The 25,117-nt window shown below is 45.5% G+C and overlaps 1 protein-coding gene across 1 annotated transcript in view; it reads left to right on the top strand.

The window, feature by feature from the left end:
* The window catches only part of SEC14L1 (SEC14 like lipid binding 1), a 43,466-nt gene extending 23,884 nt beyond the window's left edge, over positions 1-19,582 (top strand). Inside the window, exons 3-16 of the mRNA XM_066565663.1 lie at positions 278-427; positions 1,205-1,336; positions 3,774-3,902; positions 4,151-4,385; positions 5,060-5,169; positions 5,899-6,088; positions 9,067-9,155; positions 10,705-10,775; positions 12,278-12,449; positions 12,765-12,899; positions 14,496-14,630; positions 15,081-15,332; positions 16,299-16,477; positions 16,945-19,582. Coding sequence (XP_066421760.1) covers positions 278-427; positions 1,205-1,336; positions 3,774-3,902; positions 4,151-4,385; positions 5,060-5,169; positions 5,899-6,088; positions 9,067-9,155; positions 10,705-10,775; positions 12,278-12,449; positions 12,765-12,899; positions 14,496-14,630; positions 15,081-15,332; positions 16,299-16,477; positions 16,945-17,050 — 2,085 coding nt within the window. The 3' untranslated portion in view covers positions 17,051-19,582. The remainder of the gene's footprint in view (positions 1-277; positions 428-1,204; positions 1,337-3,773; positions 3,903-4,150; positions 4,386-5,059; positions 5,170-5,898; positions 6,089-9,066; positions 9,156-10,704; positions 10,776-12,277; positions 12,450-12,764; positions 12,900-14,495; positions 14,631-15,080; positions 15,333-16,298; positions 16,478-16,944) is intronic.
* Positions 19,583-25,117: the final 5,535 nt, after the last annotated feature.

Raw genomic sequence — 25,117 nt, 5'->3', positions numbered from 1 at the left:
GGGTTGTCATGGTACAGAATGAATAACTTCCTTTCCAGAGGGAGGGGAGGAATGGGTTATTTTGTGTGGTTTAAAAACTGCCTTACTGGCAAGGAACATATTAATAAATGGATTGTTTGGAATGCACTGTGACTCTTTCAGCTGTCATTGGGTTCAGGAAGGCTCGGCCCCTTCCACGGAAGCTCTGAAGGGCACTGAGCCTCCAAATGCTGGAGGAGCTCTGCACACCCTCAGGAATTAATGGTGATGATTGTTTGTTCTCTTTCCATCGTGACAGGCATATGAAAGGAGGTTTCCTACGTGCCCTCTGATCCCCATGTTTGTAGCCAGTGACACTGTAAACGAGTACAAGAGTGAGGATGAGGCCATCCACGTGATCGAGCGGCGCTGCAAGCTGGACATCGATGCACCACGGCTGCTGAAAAAGGTGGTGAGCTCTGAAGTGCCTGCTTTGGGCTTCTGGATATCCCTTCACCTGAATACTCTACTGTCTTGGTTTGAACAGACAGGTGTCTGCTAAGGAAGGCAGGAGCCTCCCCTGAAATGGAAAATATAAACCCCCCTCCCTCTGAATTATTATAATTTTGAAATTAAGGGGCTCTCAGACAAAGATATGGGAATAGGAATAACAGTTCTTTACTAGAAAAACTAAAAATACAAATGCAACAGTACAAACAAAAAAACTACTGATGGAGTGAGAGCAGGAGCTGAACAGGACCCACCCTGTGTGCCACCCCCATCCCATGGGGGCTCAGCCCTCCTGCAGTGCCAGCTGTGGCTCTGCTGGAGCAGGGATCCTGCACAAGGGGGGAGTTTTCCTCTGCAGCTCCAGGGCTGCTGGAGATGGGCCTGGGCTCCCTCTGGCCATGCAGGGCAGCAGAAGCTGCTCCTCTGGCAATGCACTGGGCAAAGGCTGCTGTGCTGTGCCAGGCTCAGCTTGGATCCAGGTAGGAATGCTTGGCTCCTCCCCTGGGCGCAGCATCTCCCCATGGGATGATGGAATTGGATCAGCCCTGCAGGGACACTCAGTGGCCATGGACAGCAGAGATCTCCTGCAGGGAGGATTGGCTATGGGAGAGATAAAGAAAACTCCCAATGAACAGCAGAGAACTGCCCCAGCTCTGACAGATAGTAGAAGAACACCCCAATCCCCAATTTCCAACCTAAGACATGCACCTTAACAGAATCTGTGCCTCTTCCCCAGATTGCAGGAGTGGACTTTGTCTACTTTGTCCAGAAGAACTCTCTGAACAGGCGAGAAAGGACTCTGCACATAGAAGCCTACAATGAAACCTTCTCCAACAGAGTCATCATCAATGAGCACTGCTCCTACACAGTGAGTAACCACAGACCCTTGCTGGGGCTGCAGATGAGCCAAGGCACTGTTCAGATCTCAGGACTCAGAGCTTGGGTTGTTCCTGGCTTTTACCTTGCAAGAAAAAATAACCAACATGTGGGGAATGAATTTGTAGAGAATTTGTAGAGAATGTATGCTTCTGTGTGCAAACCTTGAGATAAGAAATGCTTACTCAAAATGCCATGGAATAAGACAGACATTGTTGAGAGAGAAATGGAACTAGAAACAAGTTTCAAAGGATGGCCTTGCAAATAAGACTGGATACTTTGGAGAAATAGAAATATGAAAGGTGCATTGTAGTAGGACCCACAAAGGGTAATTTTAGATTGGCTTTAAAGCATTTACAGCATGGTGTGGCAAAAGCTGATAGGCAAAGAAATGCTTATAATGTATTGTAATTAGAAAAGAGTTGGCTTCTGATTGTGATGGTGTGTATTATAACATTTGTATTGTCTCACCCTTCACATGAGACTCAGAATAAAAGTTTTTAAAACACCTCTCAGTTACCTCATCTCTGGGTCAGAAAAGAGCTTAATCCAGCACCAACACACTGCCCTGAGTGATAATTGTTAGTGTTAAATGTAATACACTTGCCTCCAAAACTGAGACATCTTTGGCACCCTCTTGCATGAGCATCTTCTCAGAGAGCAGAACACAACATAATTTGCTGTGTTTGACAGCTCTGTTTAGGCAAATCTGTGCTTTGTAGCAGCAGTGTGGGACTTGGTGAGGCTGTTGACACCCTGGCAGAACTGCCGGAGGAAAGTTCAGCTGATTTGCCTTCTGCTCAGCTCAGACAGGAGTTCACTGAGTCAGCTATGTGTTTTAACCTACCTTTTTTCATTGTTCTTGGTCTTCAGTGCAAATGTTGATGCAGAGGAGTCTGGTGGCAGACCTGCTGCTCTGCTCATGGTTTATTTCTGAATGGCTCAGCCCACCCTCATGGGCTCTTCCAGCATGTACTGTAGCAGTAGAATTTCAAATTGATGTTAAAGGTCAGATCAGAGCTAACAAATGTGACTGATTTATCTATATTGTAGCACTCTTTCTAGGTCATAACATTTTCTGTTGTGTTTAACCTGTGGTTAAAATATCACTGGGTGCTAAACCCACTTGACACTATTATCTATAATTTTTATAATTATTTCTGCTGTAACTTCCAGAGTCAATTTAAAAATACTCTTCCACTTACCTGGAGTTTTTTATGTGAAAGCTCTGTTTAAACAGGGGAAATGCTGTACAGAAAAGTGCATGAGGTAAATATGTACAAAACACAGCACTTCTCTATGCCCATTTGCTCTACTCAATTGAGAAATTAGGTAAATAAAAAAACAGATTTTTAATGGAAGAATAAATTGTTTCTTAAAGTTCATTTTTATTAAAGGTAACTTATAATTGAATTTCTGAAAATACAGGAGAATTCTTAAATGATGTTATGAGTTGTCCTTACTGAGGCTGTACAAGCTATTCTTGTACCTCCCATTCCCTAATGCAGAAACAGAAAATGAAGGTAAAAGGGTTTTTTTTCTGCAGTTGTCTCTTCATAAAGTGTTGATTCTGTTCTTAGCCAAATTTAGCATGTTTTGAGGGGGAGGGGAACCCTAAGGCATCAGGCCAGTTACATGCTCAGAAATCCAGCCTTCTGTGATGTTTTTACAATGACAAATTCAGAGCCTGGCCTAGAAATTGCTTGAACAAATATATTTCAGCTGAAGAGAGTTTAAAGAACAGCTTTTTTGTAACAGTATCAGTCATCAAATTGTTTAGGTTGGAAAAGCCCTTTAAAATTGAGTCCAACTAAAAGTCTGTTTCAGGATCATGTCAGTAAAGCAAGAGATAAGCTAAGAGGGAAGGTGTCAGCTGAGTGAGGAGTGTGCACTTCTGTCTGTGGTATTATCATGGGAGAGCAAACTAAAACAGTTTTCATTGTACAGAATGCTGAAATACCTCCTGGCTCAGTGTGAGAACAGTGTTTTGGCTGTCTTGAAGATGTTGGGAGTGCTGCCCCTGCCCTTTCTGCAGGGCTCAGCCTGGCTGAGCTGGCCCTGGCTATCAGCCACAGCAGAGCTCCCTGTGGAGGCTTTTACCCTGTTCCACACACACCCTGCAGTCCCAGCCCTTATCTGGACTGAGGGACTGTAGAAATGTGCCTTCCTCTGGCTCTTGGCTGGTGCACTTGTGTTTCTCCACCCTCCCCTTTCTTGTTAAGACCAAAAAAAATGGCTGTGGGACCAAAAGCTTCTCAGCTTTTTTGTCCTTTGGTGTTCCCTCTTCCCAATTGTGAAGCAAGTGAAGCAAATTCCACTTGAATGTTTTTGACTGTGTGAACCTGTAAAACAAGAAACATTTCAAATATTGTGAGGGAGAAAAAAAACCCTAAATGGATAACTGAGCTGTATGATCTTCTGACTTGCAGGTTCATCCTGACAATGAAGATTGGACCTGTTTTGAACAATCAGCAAGTCTGGATATCAAATCTTTTTTTGGTTTTGAAAGCACAGTGGAAAAGATTGCCATGAAGCAATACACCAGCAATATTAAAAAGGTGAGCCTGCAGTTGGGAAGGATGTGCCTGGCTCCAAGTTACCAAAAGACAATGAGGCTGCTGCTAAGTAACAGGCTGCTCTGCTCAGAAACCTGGGCTGCTTTGCTAAGGGCCTGGGGCACTGTGTCTGTGTAGGGCTGTTTCAAGTGAAATCTTTAGAGGTCTGATCACTTAATTTTCAGCCCAATCCTTTCTGTGTCTAAATATGTGGGTTTTTCAGCAGCTGAAGTAAATTTTCTTTTTTGAAGGGAAAAGAAATAATAGAGTACTACCTGAAGCAGTTGGAGGAAGAAGGAATAACCTTTGTCCCTCGCTGGACTCCTCCTGTTGCATGTAAATCAGAGAGCAGCACATGCCACCCAAGGAGACCAGTGTCACCTGCCATTAATATCCCAGAGTCTGCCACAAAGGAGGGCTTGAGCAGCAAGGAGATCCTCAACACCTCCAGCAGCCCCTCGGAGCCCACAGCAGGAACACCTGATGGTATGGGGGTCTGATGTGTTTTACTGGGAAGCTTTGAACTGGAGAGGCCCTCAGCACTGGGCACTTCTGGGCTGCTGGGGAGCTCCACATTGCTCCTGAGTTGGGGACATGCAGTGTTCAAGGGTGGGCTCACCAAGCAGTGACACGTGGCAGGGCTCAGGCAGCTGTTACAGGCTGAGCTTGTGAGTAGAGATCAGGTATGAGCAGAAAAACTCTTTGCTGTTCATTGGGTTGCAAGTGAGCAGTCTGCTCTTATCCTGAAATTCAGGGATGGGTGTAACTACAGGAATGATGGGGAGGAAACAGCTGAAACTTCCCTAGATAGTCTTCTGGGAATTTGGGAAAATTCTTGCACTGGGAGATCAAAACTTCTCTAAGTATTTCTAGAAGCAGCAATCCCAGTGGTGCTGTGGATTGATGAATCTGAGTAGACTGGCAAAATACTTTTAACAAATGTCTGCTTTTGCTCCTTCCTTAGCTGCAGAAGGAGAGTTTTATCTTCTTCTTGAAGATGACTGTGTTTGTTGCCTTACTCATCTTTTCATTGATTCAAAGGAACCTTATTCAGTTCTGACTGTGCTGAACACAGCAGCCACTTTGAGACAGCAGCAAATCAGATCACGTGGTGCTTGGTCAGGTCAGGATCTCTCTGATCACCTGTAATCTCTTTTTAGATAAGCTGGATGCAGACTACATCAAGAGGTACCTGGGGGACCTGACCCCGATGCAGGAGAGCTGCCTCATCCGCCTGCGGCAGTGGCTCCAGGAGACACACAAAGGCAAGGTGAGCTCCTGGGGTGTCCCCTGGCTCGGAGAGAGTGACACACAAGGCGGGCCTGAGGAAATGCCCTGCCACACCCCCTGGGGCTGACTCTTTCTGCTAAGTGGCTCTCCATGATCAGAACCTACATTTAAGCAGTGGCAATAGGAGGAGTTCATTGTGACTGTCCAGCTGACTTTGCAGCTGCGGTGCTTCAATAATTAGCTTGAAAACCTCTCAGACTGTCAGTTAAACTGCCCCAGGGGAATGGCATCAGTTTTATAAGTCTTCCTGGTTTCTACAATGACCTTATTTTTATATTTGTTTGTTTTGGCCAAACATCATAGTCTTAAGTACTGATTGGGAGGAGTAGAGCACTGATAGCAAGGCTGGGGTTTTTCCAGTGCCTTGTGATTTGCATGTGTGTCTCAGCTTCCTCTAACTTAACAATAAAACACAATCTGTGTTCTGTCCTGATTTATTTAAATTGGACTGGCTTGGTATGGTCATGCAGGTGGAAATGATTACATTAGAGTTCATGAAATTTTTATATCCCTTATGAAGGTAGCTGCAGTGCCTGACAGGGCTCATGATTTTGTTTCAAACAAAGGCTGATTTTCTTGAGTAACTCCCAGTGTTACACATCATCCTCATGCATTGGTGCAGGGCTGCACATTTTTCAGCTTCTATTGTTTGGCTTTCTGTTCTTGTTTCAAACCTTGAATACAAAACTTGGTTTGGTTTCGTTAATAGATCCCAAAGGATGAGCACATTTTAAGATTCCTGCGTGCCAGGGACTTCAACATCGACAAAGCAAGAGAGATCCTTTGCCAGTCACTGACGTGGCGTAAGCAGCACCAGGTGGATTTTATTCTGGACACCTGGAATCCTCCCCAAGTGCTTCAAGATTACTATGCAGGAGGCTGGCATCATCATGACAAAGGTATGGTTTCAGTACAAAATATGTATTGAACAGCCTTTTTACCTTTTGAATCAAAGGTGATAGTTGTCCCTCTCTTAACTAGAGGTGGCTGGTTGGAACTTCTAGAGACACTTAAATTGATAGAATGTTTTGAGTTGAAAGGGAATTTAAAATAATCTTGTTCCATCTCCCTCCATGGACAGGGACACCTTCCACTTGACCAGGTTGCTCAGAGCCCTGTCCAACCTGGCCTTGAACATTTCAGGGGCATCCACAGCTTCTTTGGGCAGCCTGTTCCAGTGCCTTGCCAGCCCTTAGGGGCTAGAGGCAGAGTCCTGGATCAGAGTCTTTCTGGCTAATACTGAAATACTTAAATCTGCTTTGCCAGGAACTTAAAAAAAGTGATTAATTGCACTTCTCTAGTGCTCTGAGATACTTAGAAGGGTGTTAGGCAAATGCTGAGTGTGCTCTTTCAGTGATTAAAAGGTGTTTGTAAATAAGTATATCTTCGTAATCAATTTATTTCTGATGTTGAATAAGTCTGCTGATGGCATAAATGAATATTTATTTGGTATTACAATCAGCTTAATGATGAGAAGTGGAATGTTGCAAAAACATCAAATAGAGCAGGTTTATTTAAGAAGAGAAGCAGCTTTGGCTGAATTCCCTTTGTGCTGTGAGCCTGCCACACTCCCCTGTCCCTCTGCTTTATCGTGCACTGATCTCGTTGCTAATACATACATAGAAATGAAACACGTTGGAATTTGTGCCTTGAGGCAAGCTGGGCTCTTCAGATAAGGAAATGATCTCTTACTGTGAGCAATCTGGGCTCTGATTGAGTCTTTTCCCACCAGGCACCATTGTTTCTGCTCAGCTCTTCCTTTTCCAAGCAGCATATGAAACAGGGCAGGATGCTGTAGTGGCCAGGAGACAGGGAGGACACAGAAGAAGTTTAATCACAGAGCTTGAATGGCTCTTCCCTGCTGCTCTGGGTTTGACAGACCTCAAACTGAGAAAATAGAAAATGAGAATGTGCTTGTAAAGATTGTAGGGAAAAAGACCTGTTAATAAGTTCTCCTTTTCAGCCCATTCCTTGTCTGTCCTTTGCAAAGACTTCCTCTGTCAATTGCACACAACTGGGTCCTGCCAGTGAGCAGAAAGGTGCAGAATGCATCAAAGTCTTGTTTAATGTTCTTCTGAGAAGTTCTGCAGTCTTGTGGTGAACTTCATGCCCCCTCCCTTCCCCTGCAGTTCCTTTGATCTCTCTTGCAGCATGCCCACAAGTAAAGCATGGCTTTGTCAATAATGGAAACACCATTTCAGAACTGAGCAGTTCTCTATAATTTAAAACTTTACAGTGGTAGGTTCTTTTTTTAAACCCTCTTTTCTAGTATTGCTCCTTTCCTCCTACATATGTTAAATGTGCCAAACTCAAGCTGGCTGAATGCTGTGTGACTTCTAGTGCTTCAGCAAGGGCAGCAGTGATAATGAAGCATGTTGTCTAGAATGAGCTATCAGTGCTGAAGAAAAGAAGTTATTATTTTGGCTTGCAATTAGCACAGATTTCTATACATCTGAATGGCTCTTATTTTGACAGGGATGCGTCAATCGAATGTCTTTTTAAAACCACAAAGCTCTAATGGAATATAAATTGTACAGTGAAAACAGAGCACTGTCAGCTGAGAGTCTCCTTCATGTGTCATTTGGGTGGACCAGGGTTACTGAGCTGTTGGTTTGGGTTTGGAGAAATCTGTGTCAGGGAGGGAGGGAGGGAGACCTGCTATGAAGCTTAATAGCAGTTTTTGTTTAGTGTTTCAAAGCTAAGCAGTACATTCCAAGATAAGTGTGTGCCCATGTTAAAATAACATTTTCTTTTAGTCCACCTGATAAAACAAAACACTGTGAACTTCCATGGGGGCAGTGTCTTTGTCAAATAAACAACTGGCCTTGACTCTGCAGTTTTGGTTGTTTGTTGGTTTTCTTAATAGTGTGTTTTTTGCAGTTTCTCTCCTTGTGTCCCAAAGGACTTAATGACAATTTGATAACCTCTCTTGCAGCTGTTGGAGGGAAGTGAAGCTGCACAGACAACAAGACTTGAGGGAGATTTTTATGTAGAAAGCTTCCTCTTTTTCTTCTTTTTATATTGTATGCTAACATATTCCCTTTTATAAGCAGGTGATTGTTTAGCCTGTGTATTAGAATAGATGAAGCAAAGCCTAACAAGTGCATCACAACTTTAGAGGGAGGCTGGGAGCTATTTTTGTACAACTAAGAGCCAAAAAGGCAAACTTTGATTATCAATTTCAGCCAACACAGTAATTCACCTTAATGCCTGAGTATCCTGCCAGTGTCAGGCTGACTGTGGATGGGCAGGGCTCTAATGCAGAAGGTCCAGCAGAAGCTGATCTCTGGAGCAGAGTCTGTTCTCACCAGGCTAACCTGCATTAGCAGGGCTGTGTGCCAGTTCTGCACAGTGTGCAGTGGCAGAGCTGAGTGTGGCTCCATCCAGCAGGCTCTGCAGAGGGCAGGCTCTGGGTTAACCCTTGGGTTCATTAATTCCCAGATGTCAGGATGGCTATTTTTTAACTCTCCAGAGCACTACTGCATCACATGTGATAAAAGCCTTGGAGCCTTCCTTGCAGCTCTGCAGCTACAGGAAAGCTTCAGTGGGTTGGTGTACCTGAGCTGTCCTGGAAGCTAAGAATAGTCTGTGTCATTAATTGTGTATACCAAGGTCTGGAGTGAACTGATGCACTCAAAGTCCTTTGAACTTTCCCTGAAGGTCAGGGAGCTATTTCTGAATCAGGATATGATCATTTTGTAGCTCATTTACAGATAATCTGTTGGTGTGGCTGCACTGGGTGATGTTTATGTTGCCGTCTGCTCTTGATTCTTCCTCATACAGGGAGGTTTAACTGTTATGGTTTGTTTCCGTCTGAATTTTTTAGAAGAGCTCTCTCAAATGTCTCCTGCTGTGTTTTTTTGTGTCTCTTGTGCAGATGGGCGCCCTCTGTACGTGCTGAGGCTGGGCCAGATGGACACCAAGGGCCTGGTGCGAGCGCTGGGGGAGGAGGCCCTGCTGCGCTACGTGAGTGTTCCCAAAACAACACAGGATTGCAGGCATAAACCCCCATGTGAACAATGCCAACCACTTGGTTTTGAAATTTTAAAAGTTTAATAGTAATAAAATAGTTATAGTCCAAATTATTATTACTCTAATTGTATTACTATTTTTATTTGGATTTGGACAATATGAGACAATAGAAACAAAGAGTTACGGATGTCCGGGTACCTTTTAATGGGCAGCATAAGCCCGGAAAAGGACACAGTTAACAGAGGATTAACCCTTAAAAACAATAACCAGTTGCATATTCATATATCTCATACATGATGCATAAATTCCATTCAAATACAGGATTCTGTCTGGTCAGTGTCAACTTCTCTTAATCCTAATGGTGTTGTCCTGCCCAAGCAAGGCAGGAAGAAGTTCAGAAGTTTGTTTCTCCTGATAATGGAGCAATAAATTCTCTTTCACTGAAAGATTCAGGTGTCCTGTGGCTGCTATCTCAGTGTGAGTCCTTTCTTTAGAAAAAAAAGTATCCTACATAGCATAGTTTCTATTTTAACATTTTGTTACAACTTAAAACTATATTTAACACACTACTTAAGAGAATTAATACAGCATTACTTTCTAACACAACACATATAATATTCCTTTTAATATCTGCAAAAAGCCAATCATGAAATAGGCATTTTTCACACCCCAGGTGTTCTCATAATGCTTCTCTTGGGGCTGTTTCTCTTCTGCTCCCTTCTACTGCAGAGCAGTGCAGCCCAACTCCCAAATCTGTTTGGGGGGAAGATTTTACAGGCACTGGGCATTGGTGCAGGCTGCCAAAAAATCAGGCCATGATAGTGTCATGGGCAACTTTTCCATCAGTTTTGGTTGGAATACCTCTGAAAGCCCCTGGCAGCTGTTCCTGGTGTGTTCTGCAGGCTGATGGAAAGGTGGAATTCCTGCCAGCTCCTGTGGTTATTGATGGGCATTTGCACAGATTCTTCTGCACTTGTGCAGGGTTTCAGACTGCAGTCTCTGCTCTTGTACAGAAGGGAAAATGCCACACTCAGCATTTTGTCAAGCCTGTACACTCCAGGGATAAGAATCATGTATTTTTAAAGAGAAAGTGCTTGCCTGTACTTCTGCCTTCTTCTCTAAAGCCATCACTCAGACTGTTACTGTAGATCTGCTCAGCTTCCAAGCAGAAAGCTGGCAGAATTCCAGGTTTGCAATAACTTTTTTTGACTCCTAGTAATGACAGGGGTAGCCATAGTGACTATTAAAAACAGGGAGTGGGTTTTATTTTTCTCTCCTAGTAGCGTTTCCAAGCAGACACTAACTTTTGTTTGCTTGCCCCAGTTCTGTTTCAAGGTTACTTTCTGTGATTTCAAAAGGGGCTTTAATTTCTGAGTAATTAAGGATATTTGTAGTAATTTCTAAAGAATTCTTTGGTGGGGGGAAAAGTTTATGCTGGTTTGATCTTGTAGTTTCAATTAATCTTTGGATATAAACATATTTTCTTTATCCTATCTACTGAGTTTGAGACTAACTTTTCTAAACCCCAGTCTTTTTTGTGCAGGTTCTTTCAATAAATGAGGAAGGGCTGAGGAGATGTGAGGAGAATACAAAAGTATTTGGCAGGCCAATAAGGTAAAGTCTGCTCTGTGGGAATGAGCTGCTTTCATGGGGTGTGGGGGGGAATGTCAGGCAGTGGAACAAGCACAGGATAGGCTGTGTCTCACATGCAGGTACAATCACACAGTTAATTAAGAGCCTCCCCAGTCAGTGGGGCTGGAGGGAAAGTGCCTGGGGAAGCCTGAGGGACACACATCACCTGCCCCAGCAGCCTTGGCCTTGTGCTTGTAATGGCTCTGTTGGGGCTGTTTCTCTTCTGCTCCTTTCTATTGCAGACCAGTGCAGCCTAACTCCCAAACCTGTCTGTGGGGAAGGCTTTACAGGCACTGGGCATTGGTGCAGGCTGCCAAAAAATCAGGCCATGATAGTGCCATGAGTAACAGTTCCAGTAGTTTAAGGTGTGGCTTCCATGTCACTTGTTCATCCATGACTCCAAGGCTCAGTACACAGTTCTGGTTTGCATTCTCCATTTATTATGTGTGGCTACTCAGCTGTTGATCCAAGGTGAGGTCATGAGGCTCCTGTAAAACCTGGGATCTGGTTTTCCATGTTCTGGCATGACTTCATGTGAAGTTCAGTCAAAAGTGGTTTTCTAGCCCAACTTGAAGTCATTGTAGGGGTCACTTGGGAAAGTGGTAAAATGGATTTAAGGGCATGGAATGAAGGCAGGACCAGCCCTGAAAAGATGCCATGTTTCTTGAACTCTCTCCAGTTTCCTTCTCCTAATCTGTAAGGTCCAGGGTGTGCGGTGTGCCTGCTTATCATTTCCTTGTGACAGACCTTGCTGCCCCAGCTCCCCAAGGGAGGTCAGATCCAAGGGAGAGGTCTCATGTGTTTAACAGTTGAATGGTGCTGCCTACTGCATCTTCATTTGTAGCCATAATCCTAAAGGGCTGTGTATTAAACATTTAAAGTGAAACAAAGAAGGGTTTGGTGTTTCATAGGAGCCTTATGCATAATGTAATGGCTGCTGGCTGGTGCAGCACAGCTGTAAATCTTGAATTCCTGCCCAGGGCAAGACCTGAACTTGGAAAGAAACTGAAACACATGCTACAGCTCAGTGGTTAGTATTAAGAACATATCTCTTCCTACAGAAAAAGCTTCCTTCCCTGAGATCTGACAACAGAATTAGCTTTGACATGTATTGGCACTGTTGTGCAGTAGAAAATCTGCTCTGAGAATGTTAAATTGCTTCAGAACAGCATTGTGGCCACTTAAATGATCTCCCAGTAAAAGCAATGGTTTAATCTTTGGGCTGACTGTTGACAGGATCTTTTTTTGGCTTCATAGGAACTGAACTTTTATCTGGAATCTAAAATGTCTGTAGGGGAGTGTGCAGAGTGTTCATTGCACACCCCTTAAACTCCAGGGTCTACAGGCAGCACAAAGCAAGGAGGTAAAACAGAAGAAACCAAAACATGCAGAGGGTCCCCACATTTTAGTGTGTTGGGCACTTGCATAAGCAAGGAAAATTTTGATGTTATTGAGATTTTTCTTTTTATCTCTCTCAAATTCAGCTCTTGGACCTGTCTAGTAGATCTGGAAGGCTTGAACATGAGGCATTTATGGAGGCCTGGTGTCAAGGCCTTGCTGAGAATCATCGAGGTGGTTGAAGCCAATTACCCTGAGACCTTGGGTCGTCTGCTTATCCTCAGAGCACCTCGAGTATTCCCAGTTCTCTGGACACTGGTATGTGTGTAATCCAAGGTGTTCCTCAGCTCTCTCAGTTTGTAAAAGCACTTCAGAGATCAGGCTGCAGCAAATATTCCCATTTGGAAGCATGTCCTTTATATAGGATTCCTGGGGTGGATTAAAAACCACCACCTAAGAACCTGATTACACAGCTGGTTAATTTGGCTTCTTTGTGGTGTGGACTTTGCATAACCAGGATGGTAATGCTCAGTGTGATCAAAACCGATTCCTTCAAAATTGACTTGAAAACAATGTAAATTGACTTGAGGAAAATGTGAGAGCCTGATCTGATCTGTTTTTCTTTCTTTGTAGGTTAGTCCATTCATTGATGACAACACCAGAAAGAAATTCCTTATTTATGCTGGAAATGACTACCAGGGTCCTGGGGGACTGCTGGATTACATAGATAAAGAAATTATCCCTGATTTCCTCGGTGGAGAGTGCATGGTATCAATATAAACTATTGCATATAGCAACTTACTTATGTTTTTTTAAATTATTATTTTTCCTCTCCTCTAAGCAAAGAAGTCTGTAAGCACAGAGTGATTGCTGGTGTAGTTTGGAGGTGTGGGCTATGGTGTAGGATTCCAGGCTCAGTGCTGTTTTCTGGATCCACTTTAAAAATAACAGTACAGTGCTTCTATTGGATGAGTATTTTGATCAAATACCTGATCAAAACAGCCAAGCACAGCTAAAAGCCAGTTTGTTCCCTGGAAAGTTCAGACAAACATGGTGGCAGAGCTCAGAGCAAGAGCTGTCACTACCAGCTGATCCAGAGAGTCTGTGTCACCTAAAAATCTGATCCCATAAGGAGCCCAAGGAACATGAGGCACATCTGCTAAGAGAACTCAGCAAACAGCCCAGTCTCCCCACACAGAGTGTGCAGTTACCCCCAACAAACCAGAAAAGTGGTTTCACTGCAGGATACTGTAATTTCTCAGTCCATTGTCACATGCCTGTGACAATGCAGCTGTTTCCTGCCTGGGCCTTGGGTGTCAGTTGTGCCTGGCATTTCACATCTCACTGATAATCTGAGGTTTGTTTCACATGTAATGCTTTTGACAACACAGGCTGGGTGTGTTCTCAGCCCCTGTACACTCTCTAGATTAATTTCTGTACCATTCTTGAAAATTCAGCTGTGTCAGTTCCAATAGAGTCTCAAATGATAATGAAGTACAGTTAGATGTGTTGGAGTTAGAGCATATGTTTATCTCCAGTGGGCTGGTTTTTGTTGCAGCAGTAGCTTTCAGTGTTATCTAATTTGGAGCTTAAAGCTGGCAAAATCCACTGTTTATGTAAGCAAAAGTGAATGTTACCAGAAAGCAAATTGCTACAATACTTCCTGCTAGTACAGGCAGTCTCTCTCTTCTTCTTTACTTCTGAGTATTTGAACAAAAATGACTTCTCTGAGATCTTTTCAATTCTCTGTTGTAATTCAGTTACCAAACATTTCTACTTCCCCAGGCACTTCTGTGGAACCTCCTATCAACTTCATTGCTACAGGCTTCTTAAAACAGAAATTTGCTTAGGGAAGTTGTGTAATCACTTCCAGTTCTGAGCTGTCAGACAGCTGTAACTTCAAAACTGTTAATTTTCCTGGCTGCAGTATATTTTTACCTGCTTGGAAATTTTTTGTTTCTGCCCACTATCCATCCTTAAATTTAGCTACCACTGTTCTTTCAGGTCACTGTAGCTCTGCTTTTCAGACTTAGTCACTGTTGCCACTTCCCTCAGGATTCTGAAGTGCCTCCCATCTTTCTTCAGTGTTAGGTGGTGTAAATGATAATTACAGCCTTTGCACAGTCCCTTCCTGGGGTGCTGGCTGTTGTGAATGTACAAGATCTGTTCCCCTGGTGTGCAGTTCTGGAAACACCTCACCCAGATAATTTGAAAAAGAATTACATATGTATCATGTACAAACTATAAAATTACTTTCAGACTGTTCCCTTCTCGAGTATTGCTGAATGTTTGTTTCTGAAGCTGGAAGGCAGAGAACAGAATGGGATGGTCACAGGAGATAATTTTTAATGGTTTTTGTTTTAGTGTGAAGTACCAGAGGGTGGGCTGGTTCCCAAGTCCCTCTACCGGACAGCAGAAGAGCTGGAAAATGAAGACATCAAGCTTTGGACTGAAACAATCTACCAGTCTGCAAGTGTCTTCAAAGGAGCTCCACATGAGGTACAGCTCCAGCTGCCCTTTGCTTTCATTTTCATCTCAGCCCTCTGCTCTGAGCTCAGTCTCTTGGCCTGGGAATGTTTTATTGCTTCTTTATTTAGCTCCTGTGCTTCCACCTTCTGGAGCTTGTGCATGGTGATGCTTTAATAGCTGAAGTTTGGGATTGTTCCTCCTGTTATTACGTTGCCATTTAGAGAATATCACTGGTTTTCATTCTATTCAAAGCCATATTCTTCTAAGGAAAGCAACCAAAATTCTCAGAAGCTTCTTGAAAACTTCTGAAAGTCACAAGAATAGGCACCCCCATCAGGGGGGAATTTCTATCTGCAATGCCTTTTTAAGAGTAGAAACTAAGCCCAGCAACAAAAAAGTTCTGTTCTTTGTCTTTATTTCTGTAGGAGTTTGTTTTTAGTGAGCAAATTGCTCTTGTCTAATGTCTTTTTCCTGCCTCAGGTTCTCATCCAGATCGTGGACGCCTCGTCGGTGATCACGTGGGATTTTGATGTGTGCAAGGGCGACATTGTTTTTAACATCTTCCATTCCAAAAGAGCCCCACAGCCTCCCAAAAAGGACTCTCTGGGAGCTCACAGCATTACATCTCCTGGTGGGAACAACGTCCAGTTGATAGACAAAGTCTGGCAGCTGGGGCGTGACTACAGCATGGTGGAGTCTCCCCTGATCTGCAAAGAAGGGGAGAGTGTGCAGGTGAGGCAGGCAGAGCCCTGTGGGGGCAGATGGAGCCCAAACTGCCTGTTCTTACTCACAGCACTGATGACTGAGTGCTGGTGACTCAGGGCTGGCCTTGCTTTTGGCCAGCATTTAGCTGCTGTTCCAGGCTCGGGTGCTGCAGGGGGCAGGGATGGGATTTATGTGGGATCTGCTGGGAGGGGAAGTTGCATCAGGTCTGCTAGGGACTGAGATGGATCAGCAAGGAACATGGGGAGGAACACCTAAAATGCACTTCCAGAAAGGAACAAAACATGCTTTGGGCTGTGATTCTGACAGTTATTTACTGAAGCAAATATTCTGTGTTTGAGGAATATCACAATGCCTGTCCTCAGTAATAAGAGAAGGCTGGAAATCAAGGCTGAGCTTCTGTGTGTTTGCCCTCCTGATGGCCAGAGCTCCTGAAGGATTTTTTATGCCATATGCAACCTGTCCTTTAATTCCAGGTTTGATATAACATGCAGCATGTTTATAGTCACACACTACCACTGCTGTTCCTGTTGATTTGAAATGAGTCAAACAGCCTCTGAAAAAGCAGCTCCTTAAGTCACCAAGATGGAAATGTTAAACTGGAAATATGGGCAGTGACCTCTTAAACTGTGAGGCAGAAGCCTTGACTGCTCTTTTCACAGTCTCAAAGGACAGCTGTGAATGAAAATAAATTGAAAAATGGATATTGTTTTAAAGCAGAACTTGTTCTTTCAGAATATTAAATCCTAACTCCTTGGCACTGTCAAACTGCTGGTGTTCCATCCCAGATTTGATAAGGATGTTGTGTGGGGGGAGTCTCCCAGCACTGCCATTTGGCTGAGGAGCTGAAATATTAGCATTGGGCAAAAATTCCGGGCATGGAGGCACTTTTTCTAGGCTTAGAAAAGTAAAGTCAAGCCTACAAATCTCTTGTTAACTGAGTTAATTTTTGATTTTTGTTGTGTCTCCTTGCAGGGCTCCCATGTGACCAGGTGGCCTGGCTTCTACATTTTACAGTGGAAATTCCACAGCATGCCTGCCTGTGCTACAACCAACCTGCCTCGTGTGGATGATGTGCTGGCATCTCTCCAGGTGTCCTCTCACAAATGTAAAGTCATGTACTATACAGAAGTGATAGGATCTGAAGATTTCAGGTATGTCTGGCCAAGGGCAGCCAATGTCAAAGCTTCACTTAAATACGAGTAAATTATGAGGGCCTTAAAAAGTTGCACTGAGGGCAACTAATTTATAAAAGGGGTTAATTACTTGTCTGGTGGTAATGTCACTGGTCATTTGAGAGCTTGTTGGGCTTGGCAGATTGTCCTGTAGGCGGAAGTGCAATCCAAATTCCAGTTGTTGAATTTCATTTTCTGCCAGTGGATAGACTTGACTGAAATGAAATCTGTCTCTTTGAACAGCATCTGGTTTTTGAAAGGAGTGTAGTGTCCTCATTGCTTTATGTGGAGGCAGAAAAGCTTTTGAGTATCTGCACCAAAGCTGTTACTTTCTTTTTATTCAGTGTGCAAACAAATACAGTACAGATACAAAGCAGAAATCAAAATCTTTGTGAGTTCTGAAGCTTAAAACTGCTTTCTTCTTTTTTTTTTTTTTTCCTCTGCAGGGGATCTATGACCAGCCTTGAATCAAGCCACAGTGGATTCTCCCAGCTCAGTGCTGCCACCACCTCCTCTAGCCAGTCCCATTCCAGCTCCATGATTTCCAGGTAGTGCCACAACAGCTGAAAAGCAAATGGATGTGATGGCTGGACCCTCGCCCGTGGCAGCTGACTGCAATACAGCATATTCAACTGGCAATTGTGCAAAAAAAACCCCACCCCAAAAAGCCTTTTCTAGATAGTAAAGTAGCTGTTTGAATTTTACACTTAGTGGTTTTGATCTTTGTTAGATCCAACAGCTTGTCTCTTAACTTTAACCCTTTTTCCTAAATCAGCCATAAATATTTTTGCAAGTGTGCTTGCACAAATCCTAACTCTGAACACAAGGGCTCTTACTGAAAAGGAAAAACAACCAGTGCATCAGTTAAGAATGATTTCTTTTTTTAACTGTGTAGATGTTAAAAAGGGAAAAAGAAAAACCCTACCAAAAATGCTCCGTAGTGCATTAGAGATCAACTGCAAGTCTCCTGTCAGGACATTTCTTTCCTTCCTGAGAAATCCCCTGTGATATTCCAGTGCTGCAAACTGTTCTCCTGTTGCCACTAATGATGTTCAAGACAAAGAACAGCAGTTGCTGGATACTTGACTTTGTGAGTCCATTTTTTTCAAAGCATGCCCACAGAGCTGTGGCCAGGCTGTAACACTGAATATATCTTTTGTATGAGCACATTTCTGGGGAATTTGAGCTCTGGGTCTTGCTGGGTTAAAGCAATTTCTTCTTTCCTTGGATTTGTGCATGGAGCAGTGTGGAGAGAGAAGTGGAGAGCAGGCTCTCCCTCACTGTGTCACTCTGGGCTCATCCAGAGCTGCTCTGAGCTTCTGTTCCCAGCTCTGTGCTGGAGCTTCACTCTGCTTCCTTAGTGCATTCCAAGCAAATGGATTTTATTGAGATTCTCTTCTTGTCAGGAATTTATGCAGAGCTTCAGCTTGCTGCTCAAAGCAGTCTGAAGGAGGTGTGGCTTCCATCCTTCCCAAGCAGTTCTCCCTCCCTGGGGCCTCCTGTCCTTCCCTGTGCCTGGCAGAAATAGAGCACCTCAGTTCTGGTCAGCCTTGCTGTGAGCAGGGAGCACAGGGATCTCCCCTCTGAGTGATACAGGAGAAGATATTTAAGGACTTTCTCCACCGTTTTCACAACTGCCACTGCTAGAGGTGATCTGCCATTTGAGATTCTGTCCCTGTTGGTCAGGGATTTGGGGTTCTGCCATCTGGGATTCTGTCCCTGTTCCAGGCCCAAGCTGGACCCTTGCTGAACTCTGTTCAGGTGTTCTTCCCTCTCCAGCCCTCTCTCTATGCACAGCAAAAGGCCCCAAAGACTGAACTGTCAGACACAGACCACACCTGGCAGTGGAGCAGAGAAGATTTTGGTCTCAAATGCAGCAGGATTTGCACAATTAAAGCCTTCTTGGTCTTTCCTTACCCTTGCTAGAGCTAAAATGTCCATGCAGGCACAAGGAGCTTCTGTGCTGGCTGCAGTCCCTGCTGGGAAGTGGGAGAGGGTCTGGCTTGGGTAAGTGGTGGAGGAGCTTCAGGAGGTGTTGCACTTGGAAAGTAGAACTCACTCGAGATTCTGGATCCCCTGCCTGAGGAATGCTGGTTCTGAACTCAGTGTGAAGCTTTTTTCTGCCTGCAGAGCTCTGGAGAGGCAGGTGACAGACCCCTGACAGCAGCTCTGCTGCAGCCCCGTTCTGGCTGTGGCACGTGCCAGAGCTGACAGAAATTTTAGTAACAGAGGTGCTCAGAGACCAACCTCCTTAAACTGAAGCAAGTGGATCTGTTCTGGAGCTCTTTTAGGACTCAGAAGCTGAAGGTGGAGGTCAGGCTGTTACTGCTTTGGTGTCACATAGCTCCCACCACTGTCTGCACAGCAGCCTGCACAGGCTGTGGCTCCAGGGCTGCTCCCAGCAGCTCTGCCTGAATTCCTGACCCCAGGAGCCAGGCTTGCCAGCACAGGGAGTGCAGCTGAAGCACAGTGAGGTTCACCTGCTGACACTCATGACACTCACTCTTCCATTCACCAGGCTGTAAGGGCTGAAGATGGTCCCTTTCTCTCTCTCTCTCTCTCTCTCAGATGGCGATTTTGCTGACAACTCTAAAGAATCTGCTCCATTCAACACTCCACATCTTGTCCAGGTGTCTGCCTATGTAGACCTTTTTGAGTTGCAGTCTCTTTTCAAGTCTGAAGATCTATATTTTTGTTTTACACTTGAGCTGGCTCAAAAGTGGCACTTAGGGTTTTTCCTGCTTTTGATCTTAACACATCATTTAGAGCTCAAAGCACATTACAGCACAAACAACCAGGGAGATAAAATTCCACAAAAACAATAGTTAATCTTCCTGTAAGCAAAGTGCTGTGGCAATATGACTTGATCACTGCAGTCTAACTAAATTTCCCATACCCTGGTCTTTCTTTGTGTGATACTGCTCTTCCTTCTCTCAGCCAGTGACTCTTCTGTTGGCACCTTTCCTGTTATCAGTGTCCTTCACTTCCCTGTCCCTCCTCATGAACTGCATATCAAATTCTGTAAATGTTTTGTATACATAATACCTCATTCTTGGTAATAAAATACAGATAGTCTTTAAAAGATTTTTTTATTGTTATCAATAAATGTTAACTGTTTGGAAAAAAAAAAAAAAAAGGGGAAACGTCTTTCTTTCATTCATCTGCTGCAAAGCTGCTGGGTTATTTTATGTGCTGGATTCAGGTCTGCCAGTGCTGGGTGAGGGAGGGGCTCCTTGGCTGCCCCCACCACTGCCACCTCAGGCAGGAGGCCCAGACAGTCACACTCAGGAAATGATGGTTTTTAATTAGTAGAAGTAGAATAAGCTTCAGCTATTTTAGAAACAGAAGCCAATAAATGTCAAACTGGGTTTTCTAATTCCTGGAGCTGGAGCAGAGGCTACAGCATGTTAATGGTTGGTCTTTCAAATTTGATCCAAGCTGTGAAGTTTCTCTACATGAGAATCTTTGACCATGGACATGGAGGTCTGTCAGCAGGACCAGATGACTGCCTGACCTACTAAAGGCTTTAGCATGTGGTCAATATTTCTGTGCCAGCAATGGTAATGGACCTGCTCTCAGCTGCTCAGGGGCTTGCCGAGTGCAGCAGCCCTTGAGAAGGTGTTGTGCGAGGAGGTGGCTTTGCTGGTCGGCTGGAGATGAGGGGGGGCTGCCTTTGTGGCCAGTGCCCCTCTCTGAAATGGCAACTGAATAAAGCTGAGCCTCAGCCCCGGCTTGACCTGGGCAGGTGTGAATGGTGCAGGCCAGGGCTGCATCAAACAGCTCCTCTGGGAGAGGTGTCAGTCTGAAGTGTGTGGTTCGGGATTTGATTCGATTTTATTTTATTTTATTTTTTAATTTTTATTTTATTTATTTTTATTTTTATTTTATTTTATTCATTTTATTATGGGCTTTTATGAGACAAAGCAAAACTGAAAGAAATTTCACCTCTTTTTTTTTTTCCCCCCACCAGCATCCCTTGCTCCCCACCAAGCTGAGGGCTCCGTGTTATTCAGGTGGCTCCATTTGAAGCCTTGGTTTGCCATGGAGCTGTAAATTCCCAGGGAAGGATCTTGAGTTGCCGTTCCCAGTGTCCCTGTAGGAGTGTGCCTGTTGTTGACGAAGTGACAAAACTATCCTTTGTCCCCTTAAAAGCAAAGACGTCTAGAAGCTTCTCTCCTCGATTAAGTGAAAAGACACCTCCTAAGACTAAGGAGACTTCACCTCAAACTTAAGGATAGCTAATTGGACAGAAGCCAAAAAGTCCTGCCCAAGCAATTAACTACAAAAAGGAGTGAACAAAGAAACTAATGGCTGTTGGGAGGTGTTTGACGAGGAGCAAGAACAGTCTGGCACCTAACTCACTTTTTGTATTAGTTATTTTGCCTTTTATTACACCCTTTTGTTTCCAACACCGCAACAGAAGCCATCCTGCTGATTGTTGTGGCTCCAAGGGTAGCTGAGATATCCTGGGTGTGTTTTAGGCCTCCTGGAGCTCATTTAGACCCACCTCGAAGAAGTTACTGGAACGTGTCCCCAGTGTGTCCCGCTGGAGCAGGAGCTGATCCTGGCCAAACAGCAGCGCCCGGGCCCTGCAGGAGTCCCCAGGGCTGGCTGCTCTCTGTGAAAAATGCCAATCACTTGGTTTTGAAAGTGTAATAGTAATAAAATGGTTATAAAAATAGTAATACAATTAGAATAATAATAATTTGGACAATTTGGATTAGGACAATATGAGACAATAGAAACAAAGAGTTACAGATGGTCCGGGTACCTTTTTCTGGGCAAAATAAGCCCGAAAAAGGACCCACGTTAACAGAGGATTAACCTTAAAAACAATAACCAGTTGCATATTCATACATCTCATACATGATGCATAAATTCCATTCAAACACAGGATTCTGTCTGGGCTGTGTCAGCTTCTTCCTCTGAATCCTGACAGCTCTTCAGGGCTGAGCGAGGCAGGAAGAAGTTCAGAAGTTCATTTCTTCTGATAAGGGAGCAATAAATTATTTTTCTCTAAAAGATTTAGGTGTCCTGTGGCTGCTATCTTGCTGCAAGTCCTTTCTTTAAAAAAAGTATCTTACATAGCATAGTTTCTATTTTAACATTATGTTATCACCCAAAACTATATTAACACACTACTTAAGAAAATTAATACAGCATAACTTTCTAACATAATACATATAATATTAATTTCAATATTTGTGAAAAGCCAATCAGAAAATACACATTTTTCACAGGGGGAAGGAGCGAGCCCAGCACAGCATCCCAGAAGCTGCTTCCCAGGGTGGGGCTGCTTCGTGCTGCAGGGAGAGACAAAGCCTTCCAAAGGTGGAAGTGTTAGGTATTGGCTGGCTTTCCCAAGTCATCAGCAGCCAGCTCTATTATTCAGGCTCTAAAAGAAAAATTTGCCTTCTCCTGGGTTTTCTTGGAAGGGCAGGAAGGCACTTAGGTTATTTTGCTAACTCATGCTGGTGTCAGGGTTTGGATGCTGAGGAATTTAAGGTTGGGATTTTGCAGCTGGTTTTATTCCCGTCCCTCCGAGCCTGCTGAACTCCTCCCACTTTGTGCCATCAGCCTTGGTCCCCTGTGGTCCCCTGGCAGCCACAGGCCAAGGGGAGCAGGGGAGGGACCCTGGATTTGGAGCCTTTCCCCTGTGCACAGGAGGGGAACCAGGGACCAAGAGAGAGCTGGGCCTCCCCCAGCCCTCCTCCTGGCCCAACAAACCCACAAAGAAATAAATCTCAAGCTTTTCTTGGTGCTGATGGAGCCTTCCCTTGTGCCATGGGCGACCTTAGCAGGGCACTTCTGCTGGGATGGGGAGCCTAAGGAGAGTCCTGGATCCCAGCATCCCTCAGGTGGGGCTTGGGATCTGCTGTGAGCCCAGCACTGCCCCACACCTGGGGACTGTGCTTCGAAATGTTGGCAAAGAAAAGGGGAAATGAAGGAGAGGAAGGAGAGAAAGGAAGGAGGAACAGGGGAAGAAAAAAAGGAAAAAGAGCTAATGTCACACAGCCTGCAACAGAAAAGGTGCAGGGCAGCCCCAGCCCCTGGTTTGCACACTCCCACTCCTCCTAAAGGCATTTTGTGCAGGAAACATCCAGCTGGGTGTTGAAGGGCAAGGGCAGGGGGACCCTGGGTGACTCCCCCACAGAAGATCCATAGCCCAGCCTGGGGCCAGGTCCTGGATCTACTGTGTGGGGCCAGTGGCTCACCCCGATGCCACCCCACAGCCCAGTGTCCCCCGCTGACCCCTCAGACCCCCAAGGGGGGTGAACAGGTTGAGGCCAGGCCATGCTGAGCCCATCGGGGGGGGTCCCAGTTCTGCCCTGCGCCCCCAAACCCACCGTGGGGCACCCACGGGGGACAGCGGGCACAAACCCACCCACCCAAGCCCGGCGTGTGGGATGAAGGGTAACGGGCTGGGGGAGACCACGAGGGGGAACTGGGGCCGTGCTGGTGCCCAGGGACAGCGCAGGGACACGGATCTGTCCCTGCACCAGCCCCACTAGATGGTGCCAGCAGCCCGCGCACGGCCCCGGGCACCCGCGATGCCGGGGGGACCCTGTCCCTGCTGTCCCTAATGCCACCGGGAACACTGTCCCTGCTGTCCCACTGTCCCTGCTGTCCCACTGTCCCTGATGTCCCTAATGCCACTGGGAACACTGTCCCTGCTGTCCCACTGTCCCTGCTGTCCCTGCTGTCCCACTGTCCCTGCTGTCCCTGCTGTCCCTGCTGTCCCTAATGCCACCGGGAACACTGTCCCTGCTGTCCCTGCTGTCCCTGCTGTCCCTAATGCCACCGGGAACACTGTCCCTGCTGTCCCACTGTCCCTGCTGTCCCTAATGCCACCGGGAACACTGTCCCTGCTGTCCCTGCTGTCCCTGCTGTCCCTAATGCCACCGGGAACACTGTCCCTGCTGTCCCACTGTCCCTGATGTCCCTAATGCCACCGGGAACACTGTCCCTGCTGTCCCTGCTGTCCCTGCTGTCCCTGCTGTCCCTAATGCCACCGGGAACACTGTCCCTGCTGTCCCACTGTCCCTGCTGTCCCACTGTCCCTGATGTCCCTAATGCCACCGGGAACACTGTCCCTGCTGTCCCTGCTGTCCCACTGTCCCTGCTGTCCCTGCTGTCCCTCCTGTCCCTGCTGCCAGAGGGACGCTGTCCCTGCTGTTCCCACTGTCCCTGCTGTTCCCACTGTCCCTGCTGTCCTCACTGTCCCTGCTGCCAGGGGGACACTGTCCCTGCTGTCCCTCCTGCCACTGGGGACACTTCCTGCTACAAAGGAGGGACAGTCCCCACTGTCTCTATTGCCACTGGGGACACTGTCCCTGCTAGAAGGGAGGGACACTGTCCCCACTGTCCCCACTGTCCCTACAGTCCCTGCTGCTATCGGGACACTGTCCCTGCTACACTGTCCCTCCTGCCACAACAGATAATGTAATGGTTGCCAGACATATTAATTATTTTACCATTTACCAGGAACTTATATTTAAATTCCATTTTACGCATTCATTTTTTTTATCTTTACATTTTTAATTTTTTTTATCAAATAATCAAACCATATATCCCTAAATTATCCAAATCATTTGTCATCAATACACTTTCAATACACTCACTTTGGAGCTGGGGCAGGAGCACTGGTCAATACTGGGAGCCACAAACAGGGCAGGGGACCCCTGTGTGACATCCCCTGCCCCTGATGCCTTGTGCAGGCTGAGCTAGAGCAGAGGCTGGACAGAGCTAAAGAATAAAGCAGAGATTTATTAAAAGGATCTCCTCAATGGATCCACCCTGTGCAGCACAAGAGCCCAGCCAGGGCTGCACCCAAGATGAACCAAAATAGTCCCAAAATGCACAACCAGGCACGGGGTCTCTCCCTTGGATCAGTTCTGCTCCATTTGCATCTTGCAGTTCATTGTCCCATTCCAGCTTTAGCCCATCCAGTCCCATCCTTGTTTTTCTCTCCTCAGCCCACGTTGTTTGTGCACTTGGGCTGAGATTTGGATCATTTGTCCTTGGTGCCCAGCTGGAGCAGGAATTGTTTTGTCTCCCTGCTCTGTGCACAGAGCTCAGCATCCCCTGATGTGAAGCCCAGACCCACACAGAAAAGCAACACAGAATCTGAAAAATAGAAAAGCCAAAACCTGAGCATCACCCCCAGCAAGGACAGCACATCATTCATGGAGCAGCTGCCACTCCAGACCCACAGGTGCTGGGCTGGGACACTCCAGACCCTGTCCCCGTGCCCTGCACATCCCAGAGGATCCTGCATTCACCTCCAGGCACCATCCTGGCTATGGGTTTGCCCTCCCACTGCTGAGAATCTTCCTGAGCAGTCACCATCTCCCAAGAGTTCTGAGAAACTTAATCACCACTGGAGAAAACCCTTGAGGATCTGCTGGGAGAAACGCTGTAGAAGTGAAAAAATATCCTGCTAATTTCTTGGCTCCAGTGTGGATTGGCCCACGAGCTGCAGTGAGCTGTATCCAAACATTGAATTTTAATTATGAGCAGGATCTCACCAGGGACAGTGAGATGAGAAGAGGAGCAAGCCAGTGAAAAAGATGGAAACTGAAAATGCAAGTTCTCCCAAAAAAAAGAGCCTTGAAGCTC

This window comes from Molothrus aeneus, chromosome 25 (assembly GCF_037042795.1).
Source record: "Molothrus aeneus isolate 106 chromosome 25, BPBGC_Maene_1.0, whole genome shotgun sequence".
Classification (NCBI taxonomy): domain Eukaryota; kingdom Metazoa; phylum Chordata; class Aves; order Passeriformes; family Icteridae; genus Molothrus; species Molothrus aeneus.
Note: the sequence above shows the minus strand (reverse complement) of the source record. Positions and strands in the feature narration are given on the sequence as shown.